The sequence below is a fragment of the Lithobates pipiens genome, unplaced genomic scaffold (assembly GCF_037356315.1).
Source record: "Lithobates pipiens isolate NorthernLeopardFrog02 unplaced genomic scaffold, aLitPip1_a1.2 Scaffold_13, whole genome shotgun sequence".
NCBI classification, from domain to species: Eukaryota; Metazoa; Chordata; class Amphibia; order Anura; family Ranidae; genus Lithobates; species Lithobates pipiens.
Genome location: NW_027507718.1, coordinates 298,532,313 through 298,550,412, shown reverse-complemented (window position 1 = coordinate 298,550,412; position 18,100 = coordinate 298,532,313). Strand labels below are relative to the sequence as shown.

The following is an 18,100-nucleotide window of genomic DNA, read 5'->3' as shown; positions in this document are numbered from 1 at the left end:
TTTCATTTGTCAGAGTGTGCAGGAGCCTAGTGATCACACAACAGCCTATGTGGAACAGAGCTGTAGTATTGAAAACAGTGTGTCCCTGGAAGTCTGTAAGGCTCACCATACACTATACAATCTGTTTGTACAATCTTCTTTAGATCTACCATCAACTATGTAACAATCTACCATCATTCAGTGCCTGCCTGACTGAATACAGATTGATTGGATAGATAGGTGTGTCCTGCTATTATATTGTATTGGTAAATCTAAAAGAGATTGTATAGTGTATGGCCAGTTTTATACATCTAAAATGAACTAGTCTTGCTTTCAGTGCCATTCATTTTTAACACCACCCCAAATGCGAACGCAAACACGCATCTTGTCATTTAAAAAAACATGGCAGACATGGCAAAAAAGCAGTAAAAACATGCAAAGCACAACACAAGTGAATGGAGCCTGAAAGTGAAATTGCTGCGTTTACACAAGAACAATGGCAGCTGAGTTTTTCCACTCCCTCCATCCCATGGTACATGTATAAGGAAGAAACGTTTGTGGAAATAAAAAAAAAAGAGGTGGTGTATCAATGAGAGAGGTGTGGTACAGAGAAATAAACACACCCCAGAGGATGCTGATTACAGAGAAATGCTTGCGTTGGGAGGGACCTCACACGTTATGTTATTCCACAAGTAGGCCTGACCGCTTGGACCTGCTGGTTGTTTGTAACACATGCTGTGTAATTCCTTCAAAATTGAAATCATGGAACCTTTGCATGCAAGATCGTGGTGTATATGACTGCTATGCATTAGGCCCCTTTCACACGGGACGGATCAGTAATGATCCGTCCCGTGAACATCCGCTTGCTCAGCGGGGATCGCTCAGTTGTCCCCGTTGAGCCGGCGGATAACAGGGCGGTCCTGGCACACTGTTCAGGGACCAACCTGTCAGCTCTCTGCTCTCCTCTATGGGGGATCGGATGAGCACGAACCGTCTGTCCATGTTAGTCCGATCCGCTCTGCAGACGGATAGAAAAAAAGGATTTTCCCCTGTCTGCAGAATCAGACAATAGCGGAGGCGGACGATAGCGGGTGTCTGCGGAGGTTCATCCGCAGACACCCGCTATCCCATAGGGATGCATGTGTGAAAGGGGCCTTAAGGCACCTGGTGGTCTCTTTGTGGGATCAGAGCAGCTGGTAAGGAGCTCATTTAATGACTTGTGGTGATTCCTTTTGGGAGCACTCTTTCTTCGTGGTACAAGTTATCATCATTACTTCCCAGCAAAGAAAAAGGGAATATTGAAGTTAAGAGAATCTGAGCACCTTTCTGCATGTTATATATACAGTACCTCACAAAAGTGAGTACACCCCTCACATTTTTGTAAATATTTTATTATATCTTTTCATGTGACAACACTGAAGAAATTACACTTTGCTACAAGTAGTGAGTGTACAGCTTGTATATCAGTGTAAATTTGCTGTCCCCTCAAAATAACTCAACACACAGCCATTAATATCTAGACCACCGGCAACAAAAGTGAGTACCCCCTAAGTGAAAATGTCCAAATTGGGCCCAAAGTGTCAATATTTTGTGTGGCCACCATTATTTTCCAGCACTGCCTTAACCCTCTTGGGCATGTAGTTCACTAAAGCTTCACAGGTTGCCATTGGAGTCCTCTTCCACTCCTCCATAACAACATCACGAAGCTGGTGGGTGTTAGAGACCTTGAGCTCCTCCACCTTCTGTTTGAGGATGCCCCTCAGATGCTCAATAGGGTTTACGTCTGGAGACATGCTTGGCCAGTCCATCACCTTACCCTCAGCTTCTTTAGCAAGGCAGTGGTTGTCTTGCAGGTGTGTTTGGGGTTGTTATCATGTTGGAATACTCCCCTGTGGCCCAGTCTCCGAAGGGAGGGGATCATGCTCTGCGTCAGTATGTCACAGTACATATTGGCATCCATGGTTCCCTCAATGTAGCTCCCCAGTGCCGGCAGCGCTTATGCAGCCCCAGACCATGACAATCCCACCACCATGCTTCACTGTAGACAAGACATGCTTCTCTTTGTATTCCTCATCTGGTTGTCTCCACACACGCTTGACACCATCTGAACCAAATAAGTTTATCTTTGTCTCAGACCACAGGACATGGTTCCAGTAATCCATGTCCTTAGTCTGCTTATCTTCAGCGAACTATTTGTGGGCTTTCTTGTGCATCATCTTTAGAAGAGGCTTCCTTCTGGGACGGCAGCATTGCAGACCAGTTTGATGCAGCATGTGACGTATATCCTGAGCACTGACAGGCTGATCCCCACCCCACCCTTCAATCTCTGCAGCAATGCTGGCAGCACTCATACGTCTATTTCGGAAAGACAAAGATATGCCGCTGAGCACATGCACTCAACTTCTTTTGTCGACCATGGCGAGGCCTGTTCTGAGTGGAACCTGTCCTGTTAAATCACTGTATGCTCTTGGCCACCATGCTGCAGCTCAGTTTCAGGGTCTTGGCAATCTTCTTATAGCCTAGGCCATCTTTATGTAGACAAACAATTTTTTTTTCAGATCTTCTTGCCATGAGTTCTTGCCATGAGGTACTATGTTGAACTTCCAGTGACCATTATGAGAGAGTGAGGGTGTTAACACCAAATTTAACACACCTGGGACCTTGTATTGCCCATACACACGATTGGAAATTCCTTCAGCAAAAGTCTGATGTGAGCTTTTGGTCGGAAATTCTGTGTGTATGCTTCATCAGACTTTTTCTGTCAGAATTCCGGCCAGCAAAAGATTGAGAGCACGTTCTCAATTTTTCGGTTGGAAAAAGTTCCGATTGGAAATTAAAATCATTTGTACCAATACCGAAGTGCAAAATTCGTACGCATGCTCGGAAACAATTTGACGCATGCTCTGAAGCATTGAACTTAATTTTCTCGGCTCGTCGTAGTGTTTTACTTCATAGCTTTCTTGACGGTCAAAAGTACAAAGAACTTTTGTGTTACTGTGTGAATGGAAGCCAAGCTTAAGCGAAATTCCATTGGAAAAACCATCCAAGATTTTTCCGATGGAAATTCCTCTTGTGTGTATGGGGCATAAGACTAATGAGTCACATGACACCAGGGAGGGAAAATGGCAAATTGGGCCCAATTTGAAAATTTTCACTTGGGGTGTACTCACTTTGTTGCCAGCGGTTTAGACATTAATGGCTGTGTGTTGAGTTATTTTGAGGGGACAGCAAATTTACACTTTTATACAAGTTGTACACTCACTACTTTGTAGCAAAGTGTAATTTATTCAGTGTTGTGACATAAAAAGATATAATAAAATATTTATAAAAATGTGAGGGGTGTAACTCACTTTTGTGAGATACTGTATATTTTTTATAAAATATTTTTTTTTGCAGTGTTTGCACATTTTATATGGAATTTATTTGCACATTATGTCAACTTAGGATGAGTTCTTCATATGTTTATTGTGCTTTTATTGTGTCTCTTATGTGATTTATTAACTTATACCTAGCATAAAGATAGCACACTTTTTATTGTTTGGTTGGAGCTTGTTACACAGACTACTCAGCTTGCTGATTTAGATGCTGCTGTCCATTCGATCTAATTGAGTTTTTATTGCATTTGTTTTACTTAGTTTGTTGTCACTAAGGTTTACAGCTTTTTTTGCAAGCACACAAATATTATCTTGGGTTTCCAAAATAGATAGCACAGGAATGACCCTTCTATTGTGTTTTTTTTTTTCCTTTTGTCAAATAATAAGTGGAGATGGATCTAGGTAAGCTGGTCTTAAGCAAGGGTGATTGGTGCTAATTTTATCTAAACATTAACCACATTACTTTTCCTTGAAAGGGTGAGAAGTTTGGTCCGTTTGCTGGAGAAAAAAGAATCCCCAGTGAGTTGGATGAAACTATGGACAACAGACTGATGTGGGAGGTAATGCACAGATGTTGTTTTGATTATATTGCTTTATTTGTTACTAATGATATGACTGGAGGTCCATCCATAGCAGGAAGGCAACAGCAATGTTTTCATTTTACACAGCCACCTTCTTTAAAGTGTATTTCAAGTCTAGATCTAAAATTAAATAGGGGTGTGTATCTATCACAGGGTGGTGTCTGTGGATACACTAAACAAAAAAACAAATGCCACGTCCTAATCGTAACTTCGAAAAAATATTTTTAGGGAAAGGGGGAGGGCCACTTCATACTACATAATACCTGAAGCCTCTATGCTAAACTGCAGGCACATACATAGATTGAAGTGCCTTCCTGAATTGAAAACTGGTTATTTTATTTATTTGGAAAAACATTCTCTGGTTATCTTCCCTCTTCCCTTCGGCACTTTTCTCTTGGGGTAAACCCATGAAGAAACAAAATTGTTAAAGCTCCTGAAGAAGCGTTCAAAATTGCGAAACATGTAGAGCGCCACAACATATCTAAGTTTTAGTTTTATACCTGATATCCTGTCTCATTTACTTTCTGTATGAATGTATAAGCTCTCAATTTCTTGGATACTTATATGGAAATGAATATAAACTTTGTGTAGATTGTACAAATCTTGACAGGATATTAAGTAAGACTTGATGTGTTTTTACAAATTCCCCCTTTTTCTGTTTTCGTTCTAAATTTTAAATAATAATAATAAAAAAAAATAACAGTTTTGAATATATTGTTTTTTACTTTTTATTTTTGCCTAAAAAGTCCAAACAGAGCCAACACTTTTCTTTGAGGTCTTTTATGTGAAGGTTTTTCTTTTTTCCCCCTCCCCCTTTCCCTAAAAATATTTTTTTGAAGTCTAGATCTAAGTTTAAAATTGCTCCCATCCCATTCTAACTCCTAACTACCTTGTGGAAGGAATATATGTATACATACCTATTTTCAGGGTGCTCCTGTGCAGTCATGTGATCTCCCCAGTGGCCGACTTCAGGGTAGAGGAGAGAGAGTGGCAACAATGGATGGAATGCCAAGGCAGTGACATCACTCATAGGCCTACTGTTACATACCTGTAGGCAGAGCCAGAGATGACTAAAGTGGCCTAATGCACAGTTCCTGTCCAAGCAACCCTAGATGTTGAGACAGGGCCTGCAGAGGTGAAGGAAAGGCACAATTGCTAAGGTGTAGACACTATGAGCACGATCTTGGGAGCTCCAGTATCTGACAAGCACAGGTGATGAACTGTGGAAAAACCAAGTCCATTTGATGGTGAAGTCAGATCCCACATCTGGTTAAATAACTGCCGAGTGCAAAGACACCAGGAGGTGAGCAGAATCAGAGTCTGGAACAAGCAGAAGTCGGCAACAATTGGGCAGTGGAGTACAGAGTCACTAGGCAGAAGCATGGTCAGTAGTCCAGGCTGAAGTCAGTAGCAGGGGCAGACAGCAAATATAATCAGGTAGGGTTAATCCGAGAGCAAGGACAGGTAGGATTAACAGGATTAAGGATGCACATCAACACTGGATCACAGGAACAAGGCTGAAGACCATACAGCAAATACCTAGTGCTGTGTTCAGGTGTAAATAGGCCACTTGGCAGCGTTGAATGTGAACTTACATCCACGCATGTGTGTTCTCATACGGGTGAGCAATGATGAATGTCCAATCGACCTTCTATGCTCATAGAAATGTGCACGCTTATACCCATGTGCATGGACATTGGCAAGTCAGCCTGTCTTAGCCTGGTGGCTGGCACCATGTTTCTGACACTTTATGGGGCATCCGTTGTCTCCCATGAAGACGTCCGCTGGGAGCCCATCACATAACGACCTGAGCGCCCTGAGAATAGGTAAGTATAAGCATCTTCCTTCTACAGGGTAGTTGGAACAAGAGTTAGAGCCGGTTCACACTGCGGGCGATGCGAGGCGACACGACTCGCCTCGCCGCGCTCTGGCAAGTCGCCCCCGTTCTGTACAATGGAACCGTTCTGAGAGGAGCGACTCGAGTCGCTCCGACTCAGAAAAAAGGTTCCTGTACTACTTCTGGGCGACCTCGGGGCAACTTGCATTGACTTCTATACAGAAGTCATCTGCAAGTTGCCGCTGAGGTCGCGGCAGGTCGCGGCGAGGCAAGTCGGTGTCGCCTCGCATCGCCTGCAGTGTGAACCGGCCCTTAGGGAGGCAGTGGGAGCCATTTTAAGCTTAGTTAGATCAAGCCTGGACTTCCTCTTTATGTTTCCAGGTTCTAAAACCAAAATGATTGTGGATGGAACCCACTTTTAATAAAACCATACTTTCTAAGTGGATATGACTGTTTAACCATAGCTTCATTATTGTTGCTTCTTTGCTTAGTTATAGTAAGTGTTTCTCTTTTTAACTGCTTTTACATGGTGGCCAGTATGGCTGAATAGCTGTGTAATTTGACTAAAATCATATTTTCTGTGTCTTGTCTTTAGACATGGCAATTTTTCAAAAATGTTAGCACTAATATTAAATAAGTATGATCACTTATGAAATTTGTTTAAATTTGATTTGATATACTAAAGGCAAATAGTCTATTCACTTTGCAAAATACTTTTTCCCTTAGCTCAGTAAATGCTGTGAGAGTTCACTTTGTAAAAAATATCCAAACATGTGCAAGAAAAAACAAAACAAAAAAAAACAGTATTTTTGCTTGAACAAGATTGGATGATGGAAGACAGCAGAGCTTCCCTACATTCACTAACGTAAGGAAAATTCTCCTGCAAAGTAGGAGAAAATCAACCCCTTTGTGTCAGAGGTGTTTAGAAATCTGGGTTACAGTTTTGAAACAAAGTCTGGAATCTTTATTTCAAAATTTTGTTTTTTATATATATTCTTAAAATTTTTAGGTCAAAAAAAGATGGCTTGAGTTTTTGACATCTGCTCAGTTTAAGCGCATTGTGCATGCGGTGTGTTTAAAAAAATCTTACAGAAAACACATTATAAAGCATTCAATAGTAATGCATGTAAAATGCATCACAAACATAAGGCATGCATGCAATGCACCGCACCTAGAATGTGCAGATGAGAATGCGGTGCAGGGTAGATACTTCTTCCAGCAGTGAAGTTAGAACTAATCTTATTATGATATGTTTATACAATACTGTATAGTCTGGAGGAAGGACATTATCTTTATAAGAGATATGATTACACTGGATAATAAGATAAGCTATGGTCAGTTTTCACTAAAACTCAAATAATATTGATTCTGGTAGAGTGTGCCAAAGGTAAATGAGATTTTCTTTTGCTTAGGGAATCTCTCTGCTTTGCTAGCAATGCAATAGTCTATAGGCTAATTTTATTGATGCTCTATTCAGTATCCCTGTGTAAACATGTTTTAAATTTACGTGTACTTTCGAACTCTAATCATGTGCATGCAATACCATGGACACATATGTGATTCTTCCTGCATTTTAGGGTTGTAATGTATGCCTGCAATCAAAATATGTAGGCAAGATATGCTAAATATGTGGCTTATTCAGTGAAGTAATGCTGTAAACATTATTGCAATTCATTGCAGTCTTATTGATTAACTAGTTCCCCTCTAGAGCAATGTTTTCTTTTTGTCTTCTTTTTGCATGAATGCTAAAATATTTTTTTTTGCTAAAATGCATTTTTGGCTATAATATTAGTTAAATCTCCCAGAACATATATTTTCTGAAAGCAGATGCCCTGTGAAAGAAAAAAATGGTTGTTTCAAGATATTCACACAACTGTTTGTCAAATCAAATTTTTTAAGGAGAAAATACACTAAAATGAATTTTAATGCACACAGACGGTAATTTGTCTACAAAATGAAAGTTGAGATAATGTAGAATAGATACCAGATGTGTCAAGCCTCATAACTATGTGCAGCCTCAAATTGAGTGAAAGGTATGGTACCCAAAATTATCAATAGGCAATGTATTAAATGCCTTTACAGTTCCTCAGTTTAGAGTTAACTATAATTGAGGTATAATTATTGCTTGTACTTTGACATTCATGGTGCTACCACGCATGTATGGTGCAATCGCGGTTTACATTCACATGCACACCTTGTGTGTGAGTTTACATTTGCAGGTGTGCGCAGGGCAGTGGAGACTTTTATTTATTTTTTCATTACATATTATTATTTTTGATAAACTTTTTAACTTTCTTGCTATTGCAAGGGGGCTAACAAGCAGGTGACTGGTTTTCTTTAGGGAGACATCCAGGGTCTATTTTGCCCTCCATTGCAGCTAATCAAGCACAGATCATTCTTAGTTAGCTGCTTCTCTGGCTACAGCAGCCAAGGAATACAGCTCTGGATCCCAGAACAACTCAGAGCAGAGCGCTTCCAGCTTCATAAACAGTAGACGAGATTGTGGAAGTGGTCTCAGGCTCCCAGAAACATTAGAGGCCAGGAATTATAGGAGGGGGGTGGGGGTGGCAAGAGGCATGCCATTCCACCCACACTATAAAGATGACCTGGTGGCTTTACAGCCACCCGATAACTTTTACTTTACAACTGGGAGCCAGCTGAGGAAAGCAGTTTCAGGCTCATGACTGTTACTGCAGCCATGCGCTTTTTTTAAACCCTTCACTCTCTGGTTCTAAGAGGCAAAGTGTCATTAAACCTGGACTATGAAAAACTCTCATTACATGCTGTATAACAGTGTCTGTATACTCACAAAGCTACTAAAGGATTTGTTTTGTGTATAGAGAAATATGATTGATTCTGCCTTCAGCTGCCTCTCCCTCCTTCTTTTTTGTCCCTGCTGTAGCCTGAGCTTGAATAGCTCAACTGTTGCCAGATCTACTGCACATGCTCCACTTTGATATCACCCCATAGACATTAATTTCCTTCTTATGCTAGTCTGAATATAGTCCCTAGCTGAATTTCACTATGACCGAGCTGAGGGCAGGGCTAAGCCGGAGCAGGCCATGTCCTATGACGTTATCAGGCCCTCGCTCCAGGCTGTGCAAAGTGGATTGGAACTGTCAATAAAGGGATCTGATCCACCTGATCCACCTGAAGACATTGGTGGGTGGATCAGAACCTTGACTGACAGCTCCACTCTGGCTTTGCATGGCCTGGGGGAGGACCTGTTGATGTCACAAGACATGTGACCTGCTTCGGCTTAGCCCCATGCTGCAGCAAAAAAAAAAAAAAAAAACAGGAGAAAGTCATGTGACCCTGTAAAGAGGTGTACAAATGTATTTAATGCTTTTATTCACAAAGGGGTGTACATGTATTGGATGAGTGCTGGTGTGCCCTGTTATTTAACCACTCTAATAGTATTCGAATTTAGAATCACATTAATGCATTTTGTACATTATCTTTGGTTATTGCATTGCTTTATTAAATAAGTTATAAAATGTGTCAAAGTAGACAATCTAGACAATTCAAAATAATTATACTTGGTTTTGGCTAGATTTAAAATGAATTTTCAACCTCCTCATCCACTTTCTTCAACTTTTTTTCCTGCCTCCTTCTTCTTACAGAATTGGATATTTGTATTTACTTATTTAAATATTTTTTTTTGGGGGGGGGGGGGGGAAATCATTCACACACTTTCTTGTTTTTCAACTTGGTGATAATGATGTATTCTGTTCTCTCAGCCTTCATGGACCCCCATGTCACACTGCCCAGGATGCTGATGACATTCCACCATGTCATTAGGGGCCCTCCCCCCCAGCACCATATTCTTCTGACAGCACCAGAGGGCTGGCTGTCATTTATGTTTTTTGAAACTGGCACCCTGATGATGTGCCACTCTAAATGTTATCATAACGTGTCATCATGGGGCCGGTAGCGAGAACCTGGAAGAGCCAGCCAACCCCCTTGATGATGTCAGAATAAGATGGCAGAATAGGGGAGGGAGGGGAGGGTACTGAAGGTCCACTTTCATAAGCTTGACTATGAACTGCCTCTATCATGTAACTGTCTTGACCTGTCGCAAGAAGATGCTCTGTTAGAGTTCAAGGTTTAATGTGGTTGTATAGTAAAGTCAGACGTTTTTTTACCTTAATGCATTCTACCCATTAAGACAAAAAACCTTCTGTGTGCAGCAGCCCGCCTCAGCCCACCTAATTATTTACCTGAGTCCCATCTCTATCCAGCAATGTGAATGAAGTCCTCGGCCCCCTGGGACACTCCCCCCTGATTGGCTGGGACACAGCAGCGGTGCCATTACAAAGTCAGTTAGCCAATCAGGAGAGACAGGGGGTGGGCCAAACTGTGGCTCCGTGTCTGGATGGATACTCAGAGCTGCGGCTCAGCTTGGGTGCCCCCATAGCAAGCTGCTTGCTGTGGAGGCACTCAACAGGAGGGAAGGGCCAGGAGCACAGAAGAGGGACCAGAGAAGAGGAGGATCTGGATTGCTCTGTCCAAAACCACTGCACAGGGCAAGTAAGTATAACATGTTTGTTATTTTTAACCACTTCCCTCCCTTAGGATGTTCAAGAACGTCCTTGTCTTTGTGCAGTGATATCTGAATGATGTCTGCAGCTACAGACATTCAGATATTACTGTTTTCAGCCGGCGATTCCCTGCACCATAAGAACAATCATAGCGGCTGTTCCACAGATTGATCATTCTTACGCACCGCTTCCAGTGAGTTGGAGAATGGATCCACCGGTCCCGGATGGTGACAATAGAGTCTCTATGATTGTTCGGAGGCCGGGCGTGATGTCATGACGTCACACCCGGCCTCTGCATTCAAAAAACAGTGCCGCCACGGCTGGGAAGCCGTGATCGTTTTTTTTTATTTTAGGCTTCCCAGCCTAGAGGTGAGATATGGGGTCTTATTAACCCCATATCTCACTGTAAAAAGAACAGATAGTGCCATATTCCTATTACAAGGAATGTTTACATTCCTTGTAATAGGAATAAAAGTGATCACAATTTTTTTTTTCTTTAACCACTTGCTTACTGGGCACTTAAACCCTCCTCCTATCCAGGCCAATTTTCAGCTTTCAGCGTTGAATGACAATTGCGTGGTCATACAACACTGTACCCAAATGAATTTAGCATTCTTTCCCCCCAAATAGAGCTTTCTTTTGGTGGTATTTGATCACCTGTCCAATTTACATTTTTTGTTAAAACAATGTAAAAAGGCAGAATAAAAAAAAAAAATGAGGTGGCAGTGATGAGCACTGATGGGTGGCAGTGATGGGCACTGATCGGTTACACTGATAGGCAGCACTTCTAGGTGGCACTGATTGGCACCACTGGTGGAGATTGATAGGTGGCACTTGAGGGTATAGATAGGTGGCACTTGTGGGCATTGATAGGTGGCACTTGTGAGCACTTTCAGGTTGCAATTATGAAACATAATCGCCTCTTCCATTTCAGGACCAATGTCCCTTTAAGGTGAGCCGTGAGGAGAAAAAAAAAACGATCACTGAGCTTTTGTTTTGATCATGTGATCAGCTGTCATTGGGTGACCGCTGATCACATGGTAAGGGGCTGGGACTCAGATCGGTGATCACCCGAGTCTCAGTGACTCGGTGATCACAGCGTGCTCTGCAGGGCGCACGCAGGGAGCATGCACAGGGTAGGCCGTCTGTGGTTGTCATTAGGCCATAGAGCAGATGTCATGTGGTTAAAGTGTCAAACAAAAGAAAAAAGAGTCAAACTAACAATAAAAAATAAAATTTAAAGCGCCCCTGTCCCCGTGAGCTCGCACGCAGAAGCGAACGCATACATAAGTCCTGCCTACATATGAAAACGGTGTTCAAACCACACATGTGAGGTATCGCTGCGAACATTAGAGTGAGAGAAATAATTCTAGCCCTAGACCATCTCTGTAACTCAAAAGATGTAACCATTAAATTTTTTTAAAGCGTTGCCTATGGGGATTTTTAGGTACCAAAGTTTGGCGCCAATCCACAGTGTAACTTCATCTTTTGCATTGTGAAAAAAAATTGGGCTAACGTTAATGTTTTTTTTAAGCATAAAACATTTTTCCCCCCAAAAAAGTGTTTGAAAAAGTGCTGCGCAAATACCATGTGAGATAAAAAGTTGCAGCGTCCACTATTGTATTCTTTAGGGTCTTTGCTAAAAAAAAAAATACATAATGTTTGTGGGTTCTATGTAATTTTCTAGCAAAAAAATTATGAATTTTACATGTAGGAGAGAAATGTCAGAATTGGCCTGGATGGGAAGTGGTTAGAAAAAAGAAAAAAAAAAAGAGACTTTACACACCCAGCTACATTTGTGCCTTATTTCTTGCTACATTTAGGTGATACTGGCTGTAGGAAGAATATATCCATGTGAGATAATTTTTTTGGGTCAGCATGTGTTTTAAATAGTTACCACAAATTACCTGTATGGTTTTACTATTAAGTCTAATGATTTAAAAAAACATGGAACATGGTGCAAATTTGTGTATCAAAGTAAGGGTAGTGTACATAACGTTTCTGATCAGTTAAAGGAGTTGCAAAGGCAGACGTTTTTTTTTTTTTTTATCTTAATGCATTCTATGCATTAAGATAAAAAAACCTTCTGTGTGTAGAACCCTCCCCAGCACCCCCAATTTCCTACCCGAGTCCCTTCTCTCTCCAGCGATGTCCATGATCCCCTCAGTCATCCATTACACTCCTCCTGATTGGCTAAGACAGGGCAGCAGCTCCATTGGCTCCCACAGCTGTCAATCAAAACAGCCAAGACAGCTGATTGGAGGAAAGTCACACACCCCCTTTCCTCACAGGTAGAGACTTTTGTGTTATTGTTTAGGGTGGAGAGGTGGGGAGGAGGGTTATTGTTTAACCACCTCCCGCCCGCCTTATAGCCGAATGACGGCCGTAGAGCAGGCGGGTTCCTTCGCCTGGTCGTCCCTGGACGTCCTTGTGTTTACTTCCGCAATGCGCGCCGCCGGGGGCACGCATCGCGGAAGTTTTGTATTCGCTGTGTCTCCCAGAGACAGGCAAACACAGATCGCCGTGAACGGCCAATCAAAGCGGCCGTTCACAGCGTGATCGCAGCTGCCAATGGGAGATGATCTCAAATGTAAACATATGAGATCATCTCCCATTGCCGTGTCTCTCCCTCCTCACACAGAGACAGCGTGTGAGGAGAGAGAGGATCTGTGAGTCAGCCCCAGTGCCAACTGTCAGCCCCAGTGCCATCTGTCAGCCCCAGTGCCATCTGTCAGCCCCAGTGCCAGTGCCATCTGTCAGCCCAGTGCCATCTGTCAGCCCAGTGCCATCTGCCAGTAGTGCCAGTGCCGCCAGTGCCACCTGCCAGCGCCAGTGCCACCTGCCAGCGCCAGTGCCTGCCGTCAGCCCCAGTGCCGTCAGCCCCAGTGCCGCCAGTGCCGCCAGTGCCAGTGCCGCCAGTGCCAGTGCCACCTGCCAGCACCAGTGCCATCTGCCAGCGCCAGTGCCATCCGTCAGCTCCAGTGCTGTCAGCCCCAGTGCCGCCAGTGCCGTCAGCCCCAGTGCCGCCAGTGCCACCTGCCAGTGCCAGTGCCACCTACCAGCACCAGTGCCACCTGCCAGCACCAGTGCCACCTGCCAGCGCCAGTGCCATCCATCAGCCCCAGTGCCGTCAATGCCGCCAGTGCCACCTGCCAGTGCCACCTGCCAGCACCAGTGCCACCTGCCAGCGCCAGTGCCATCCGCCAGCCCCAGTGCCGTCAGCCCCAGTGCCGTCAGCCCCAGTGCCGCCAGTGCCGTCAGCCCCAGTGCCGCCAGTGCCGCCAGTGCCATCTGCCAGTGCCAGTGCCAGCACCAGTGCCACCTGCCAGCGCCAGTGCCACCTGCCAGCGCCAGTGCCACCTGCCAGCGCCAGTGCCATTCGTCAGCCCCAGTGCCGTCAGCCCCAGTGCCGTCAGCCCCAGTGCCGCCAGTGCCAGTGCTGCCAGTGCCACGTGCCAGTGCCACGTGCCAGTGCCACCTGCCAGTGCCACCTGCCAGCGCCAGTGTCATCCGTCAGCCCCAGTGCTGTCAGCCCCAGTGCCGTCAGCGCCAGTGCCGCCAGTGCCACCTGCCAGTGCCACCTGCCAGCGCCAGTGCCACCTGCCGGTGCCAGTGCCATCTGCCAGCCGCAGTGCCACCTGCCAGCGCCAGTGCCTGCCGTCAGCCCCTGTGCCGTCAGCCCCAGTGCCGCCAGTGCCAGTGCCGTCAGTGCCAGTGCCACCTGCCAGCACCAGTGCCACCTGTCAGCACCAGTGCCACCTGCCAGCGCCAGTGCCATCCGTCAGCCCCAGTGCTGTCAGCCCCAGTGCCGCCAGTGCCGTCAGCCCCAGTGCCGCCAGTGCTGCCAGTGCCACCTGCCAGTGCCACCTACCAGCACCAGTGCCACCTGCCAGCACCAGTGCCACCTGCCAGCGCCAGTGCCATCCGTCAGCCCCATTGCCGTCAGTGCCGCCAGTGCCACCTGCCAGCACCAGTTCCAGCTGCCAGCGCCTGTGCCATCCGTCAGCCCCAGTGCCGTCAGCCCCAGTGCCGTCAGCCCCAGTGCCGCCAGTGCCATCTGCCAGTGCCACCTGCCAGCACCAGTGCCACCTGCCAGCGCCAGTGCCACCTGCCAGCGCCAGTGCCATCCGTCAGCCCCAGTGCCGTCAGCCCCAGTGCCGCCAGTGACACCAGTGCCACGTGCCAGTGCCACCTGCCAGTGCCAGTGCCACCTGCCAGCGCCAGTGCCATCCGTCAGCCCCAGTGCCGTCAGCCCCAGTGCCATCAGCGCCAGTGCCACCAGTGCCACCTGCCAGTGCCACCTGCCAGCGCCAGTGCCATCTGCCAGCGCCAGTGCCATCTGCCAGCCCCATTTGCCAGAGCAATTAGCCAGAGCAAATAGCCAGCACCATCTGCCAGTGCCAGTGCCATCTGCCAGTGCCAGCCCCAGTGCCATCTGTCAGCGACATCTGCCAGCGACATCTGTCAGCCCCATCTGTCAGCCCCATCTGTCAGCCCCATCTGCCTCCAGTGCCAGTGCCATCTGCCTCCAGTGCCATCTGCCTCCAGTGCCATCTGTCAGTGCCACGTGTCGTCAGTGCCACGTGTTGTCAGTGCCACGTGGGGTCACTTTGTGGGCATTTCCATTGTTCTGGTGCTCCAGGGCCTTCAAAACTGTAATAGGTGGTTGAGAAATAAGATGTGTAATTTATGCTCCTAGAACGCCTGATGGTGCTATTTCAATATTGGGCCTCTGTATGTGGTCAGGCTGTGTAAAAGTCTCACACATTTGGTATCGTTATACTCAGGAGGAGTAGTAGAACGTATTTTGGGGTGTCATTTTTGCTATGTACATGCTATGTGTTGGAAATATCTTATAAATGGACAACTTTGCGTAAAAAAAATGCGTTTTCATTTTTTTCCACATTTTCCCAAAACTTACTATAGTATAACACCAATGCCGCCTATGAGTGCCCACCTGTGCCGCCTATCAGTGCCCACCCATGCCCATCTGTGCCGCCTATCCATGCCCATCTGTGCCGCCCATCTGTGCCGCCCATCCATGCCAATCCGTGCCAGCTATCAGTGCCAATTTGTGCCACCTATCAGTGTCCGTCTGTGTCGCCCATCCGTGTCGCCCATCCGTGTCGCCCATCAGTGCCGCCTATCAGTGCCGCCTATCAGTGCCACATATCAGTGTCCATCAATGCCACCTCATCAGTGCCACTTCATTGGTGCCACATTGGTGCCCATCAGTGCCGCCTTATCAGTGCCCATCAGTGTAGCTCCATCAGTGCCCATCAGTGAAGGAGAAAACTTACTTATTTACAAAGTTTTGAAACTGAAACAAAAAAAAACCTTTTTTTTTTCAAAATTTTCGGTATTTTTTTATTTGTAGCGCAAAAAATTAAAACCGTAGAGGTGATCAAATACCACCAAAAGAAAGCTCTATTTGTGGGAAAAAAATGATAAAAATTTCATTTGGGTACAGTGTAGCATGACCGCGCAATTGTCATTCAAAGTGCAACAGCGCTGAAAGCTCAAAATTGGTCAGGGCAGGAAGGTGTTTAAGTGCCCTGTATTGAAGTGGTTAATTTGTTCCATTCCATTTGTTTAGATGCGGCATTCCTTATTTCGGATAACTCGTAACTTCAGATAAATTTGTATTCGTTGCGTTCACAAACAGACAAATTTGAAAGGAAATTCCAATACCTATAATGTAATAGTTAGTTATTATTAGTTAGCTATTATTTCAAATTTTACTGATTTTCTTTCTTATTTTCGAAATTCGGAATCCGTTTTTTTTGGATTTCCGAATTTTCAAATTTCCAAAAAAATCAATGAAACGAAAATAAACAATTTTTTTGTCAGTGCACGTCTAATTTTTTTTTATTTATGAGTCTCTTGCATCACATAATACCTAGATTTGAAACCTTTTTAGACTGCCATCTATTTACATGCTTTAGAAAAGTCTCCTTCCAGTATTAATATACATAAGCAGTTACTTTCTTACATGATCTTTACTTCCTATTTTTCTAGAAAACATTCTTTATTCAAATGATGTCTTTTTCAGGTCCGAGGAAATAAAGGAGAAGTTCTGTATGTTTTAGATGCCACAAATCCACGCCATTCCAATTGGTTACGCTTTGTCCATGAAGCACCATCACAGGAGCAGAAGAACTTGGCAGCTATCCAGGTCACTTTTTCTTAAATGCCTTAATCTGATGTGCATTCTGTTTTATAACGTGTAATTTCCTATTGCAAATAGTTTACATTTTATTTAGTAAAAGTCGGACTTAGTTATGTTTATTTGTGTAATGGTATGTAATATTTCTCTTATATGTTAGAATGGAATTTAGGTCCATAGCATATGTTTTGCGTGTTAAAAGTTAGGGAGATATAAAGGCCTCTTTTTAATCCAGTTAAGTGTTTATCCAATGAAATAATTAAAAGTATATACAATAGCACTTCAACCTGCTTTATACTATTCTGTTTTAATCCTTCGCACATTAATAACAGGCAGACTAGGATAAAAAGCCAATCAGGCGATTGCATTGTACAGTGGTGTGTTTCTAACAAATTGAGCATTTTGATTTAAAGACAGAGCGCAGGTGTGACCTCAGTAGTGAGCTTTGCTCCATTGCTTGCTAATAACAGTCTTGGCCAAACTGTATTTCTTTGACTGTAGTAAAGACAAATGAACCAGTTATCTAGATTAAAAAACAGGTAAACAAAATTACACATTCTTGACAGGTAAGACCGTTTCATATATATGTATTTCAGCTGTTTTTAATGGTTTATCGACACTTACTGTATACTGTATTTTAAGATAAGTATCAAAATATGGTGGCTTTATTAATGAAAATTGTTGACTTATGTGCAGTATATAACTGAATACCTGAAAGGTATAGAATGAAATGTGCATTAGTAATAAAAACAGCATTATTAAAAGCAAGTATGCATGTATTGTTTAAAGTGGAAGGTCAGACTAAAACTAAAATCTTTAAATTTATTTTCATCCATGATCTAAGACCAGGGATCTCCAAACTACGGCCCTCCAGCTGTTGCGGAACTACATGTCCCATGAGGCATTGTAAAATTCTGACATTCATAGACATGACTAGGCATGATGGGAATTGTAGTTCCTGAACAACTGGAGGGCCATAGCTTGGAGACCCCTGATCTAAGACTAACCTGTCTAGCCCTGTAAAGCAAAAATCGATATACATACCTTTTCTGAAGCTGCTCCAGTCCAGTCTCCAGCAGCAGGTGCTGTGTACAGGAGACAGCCGACAACGGGTGTGAAATGCCTGAGAAGAGTTACTATGGGGCTTCCATTGTCGGCTGGATTTTCTGCACCCGCCTACACAGAGAAGCTGTTGGTGACAGCTCCGCATAGGACTGGACCAGAGCAGATTCAGAAAAGGTATGTATAGTAATGTTTTCTTTACAGGGCTATATAGATTAGTCTTATGCCGTGTACACGCGACTGGACTTTCCGGCAGACTTGGACCGGAATCCGTCAGACAATTCGATCGTGTGTGGGCTCCAGTGGACTTTTTTTCCCCAAAAGTCCAGCGGACCTAGAAATTATTATTATTATTATACAGGATTTATATAGTGCCGACAGTTTACGCAGCGCTTTACAACATTGGGGTAGACAGTAAAATGCAATACAATTCAAGACAAGGGGAATCAGTTAGAGCTTACAATCTACTTTTAACATGTTTTAATTCTATCCGGCAGACTAAAAATCAGGAAATCTGTTCGTCTGTGTGCTAGTCCGACGGACCAAATACGATGCAAGGG

General features: G+C 44.2%; 1 protein-coding gene across 1 annotated transcript in view; it reads left to right on the top strand.

The window, feature by feature from the left end:
• Positions 1-18,100, top strand: part of PRDM5 (PR/SET domain 5) — a 292,222-nt gene that overhangs the window by 9,468 nt on the left and 264,654 nt on the right. Inside the window, exons 2-3 of the mRNA XM_077476830.1 lie at positions 3,830-3,913; positions 16,365-16,487. Of these exons, the coding sequence (XP_077332956.1) occupies positions 3,830-3,913; positions 16,365-16,487 (207 nt within the window). The remainder of the gene's footprint in view (positions 1-3,829; positions 3,914-16,364; positions 16,488-18,100) is intronic.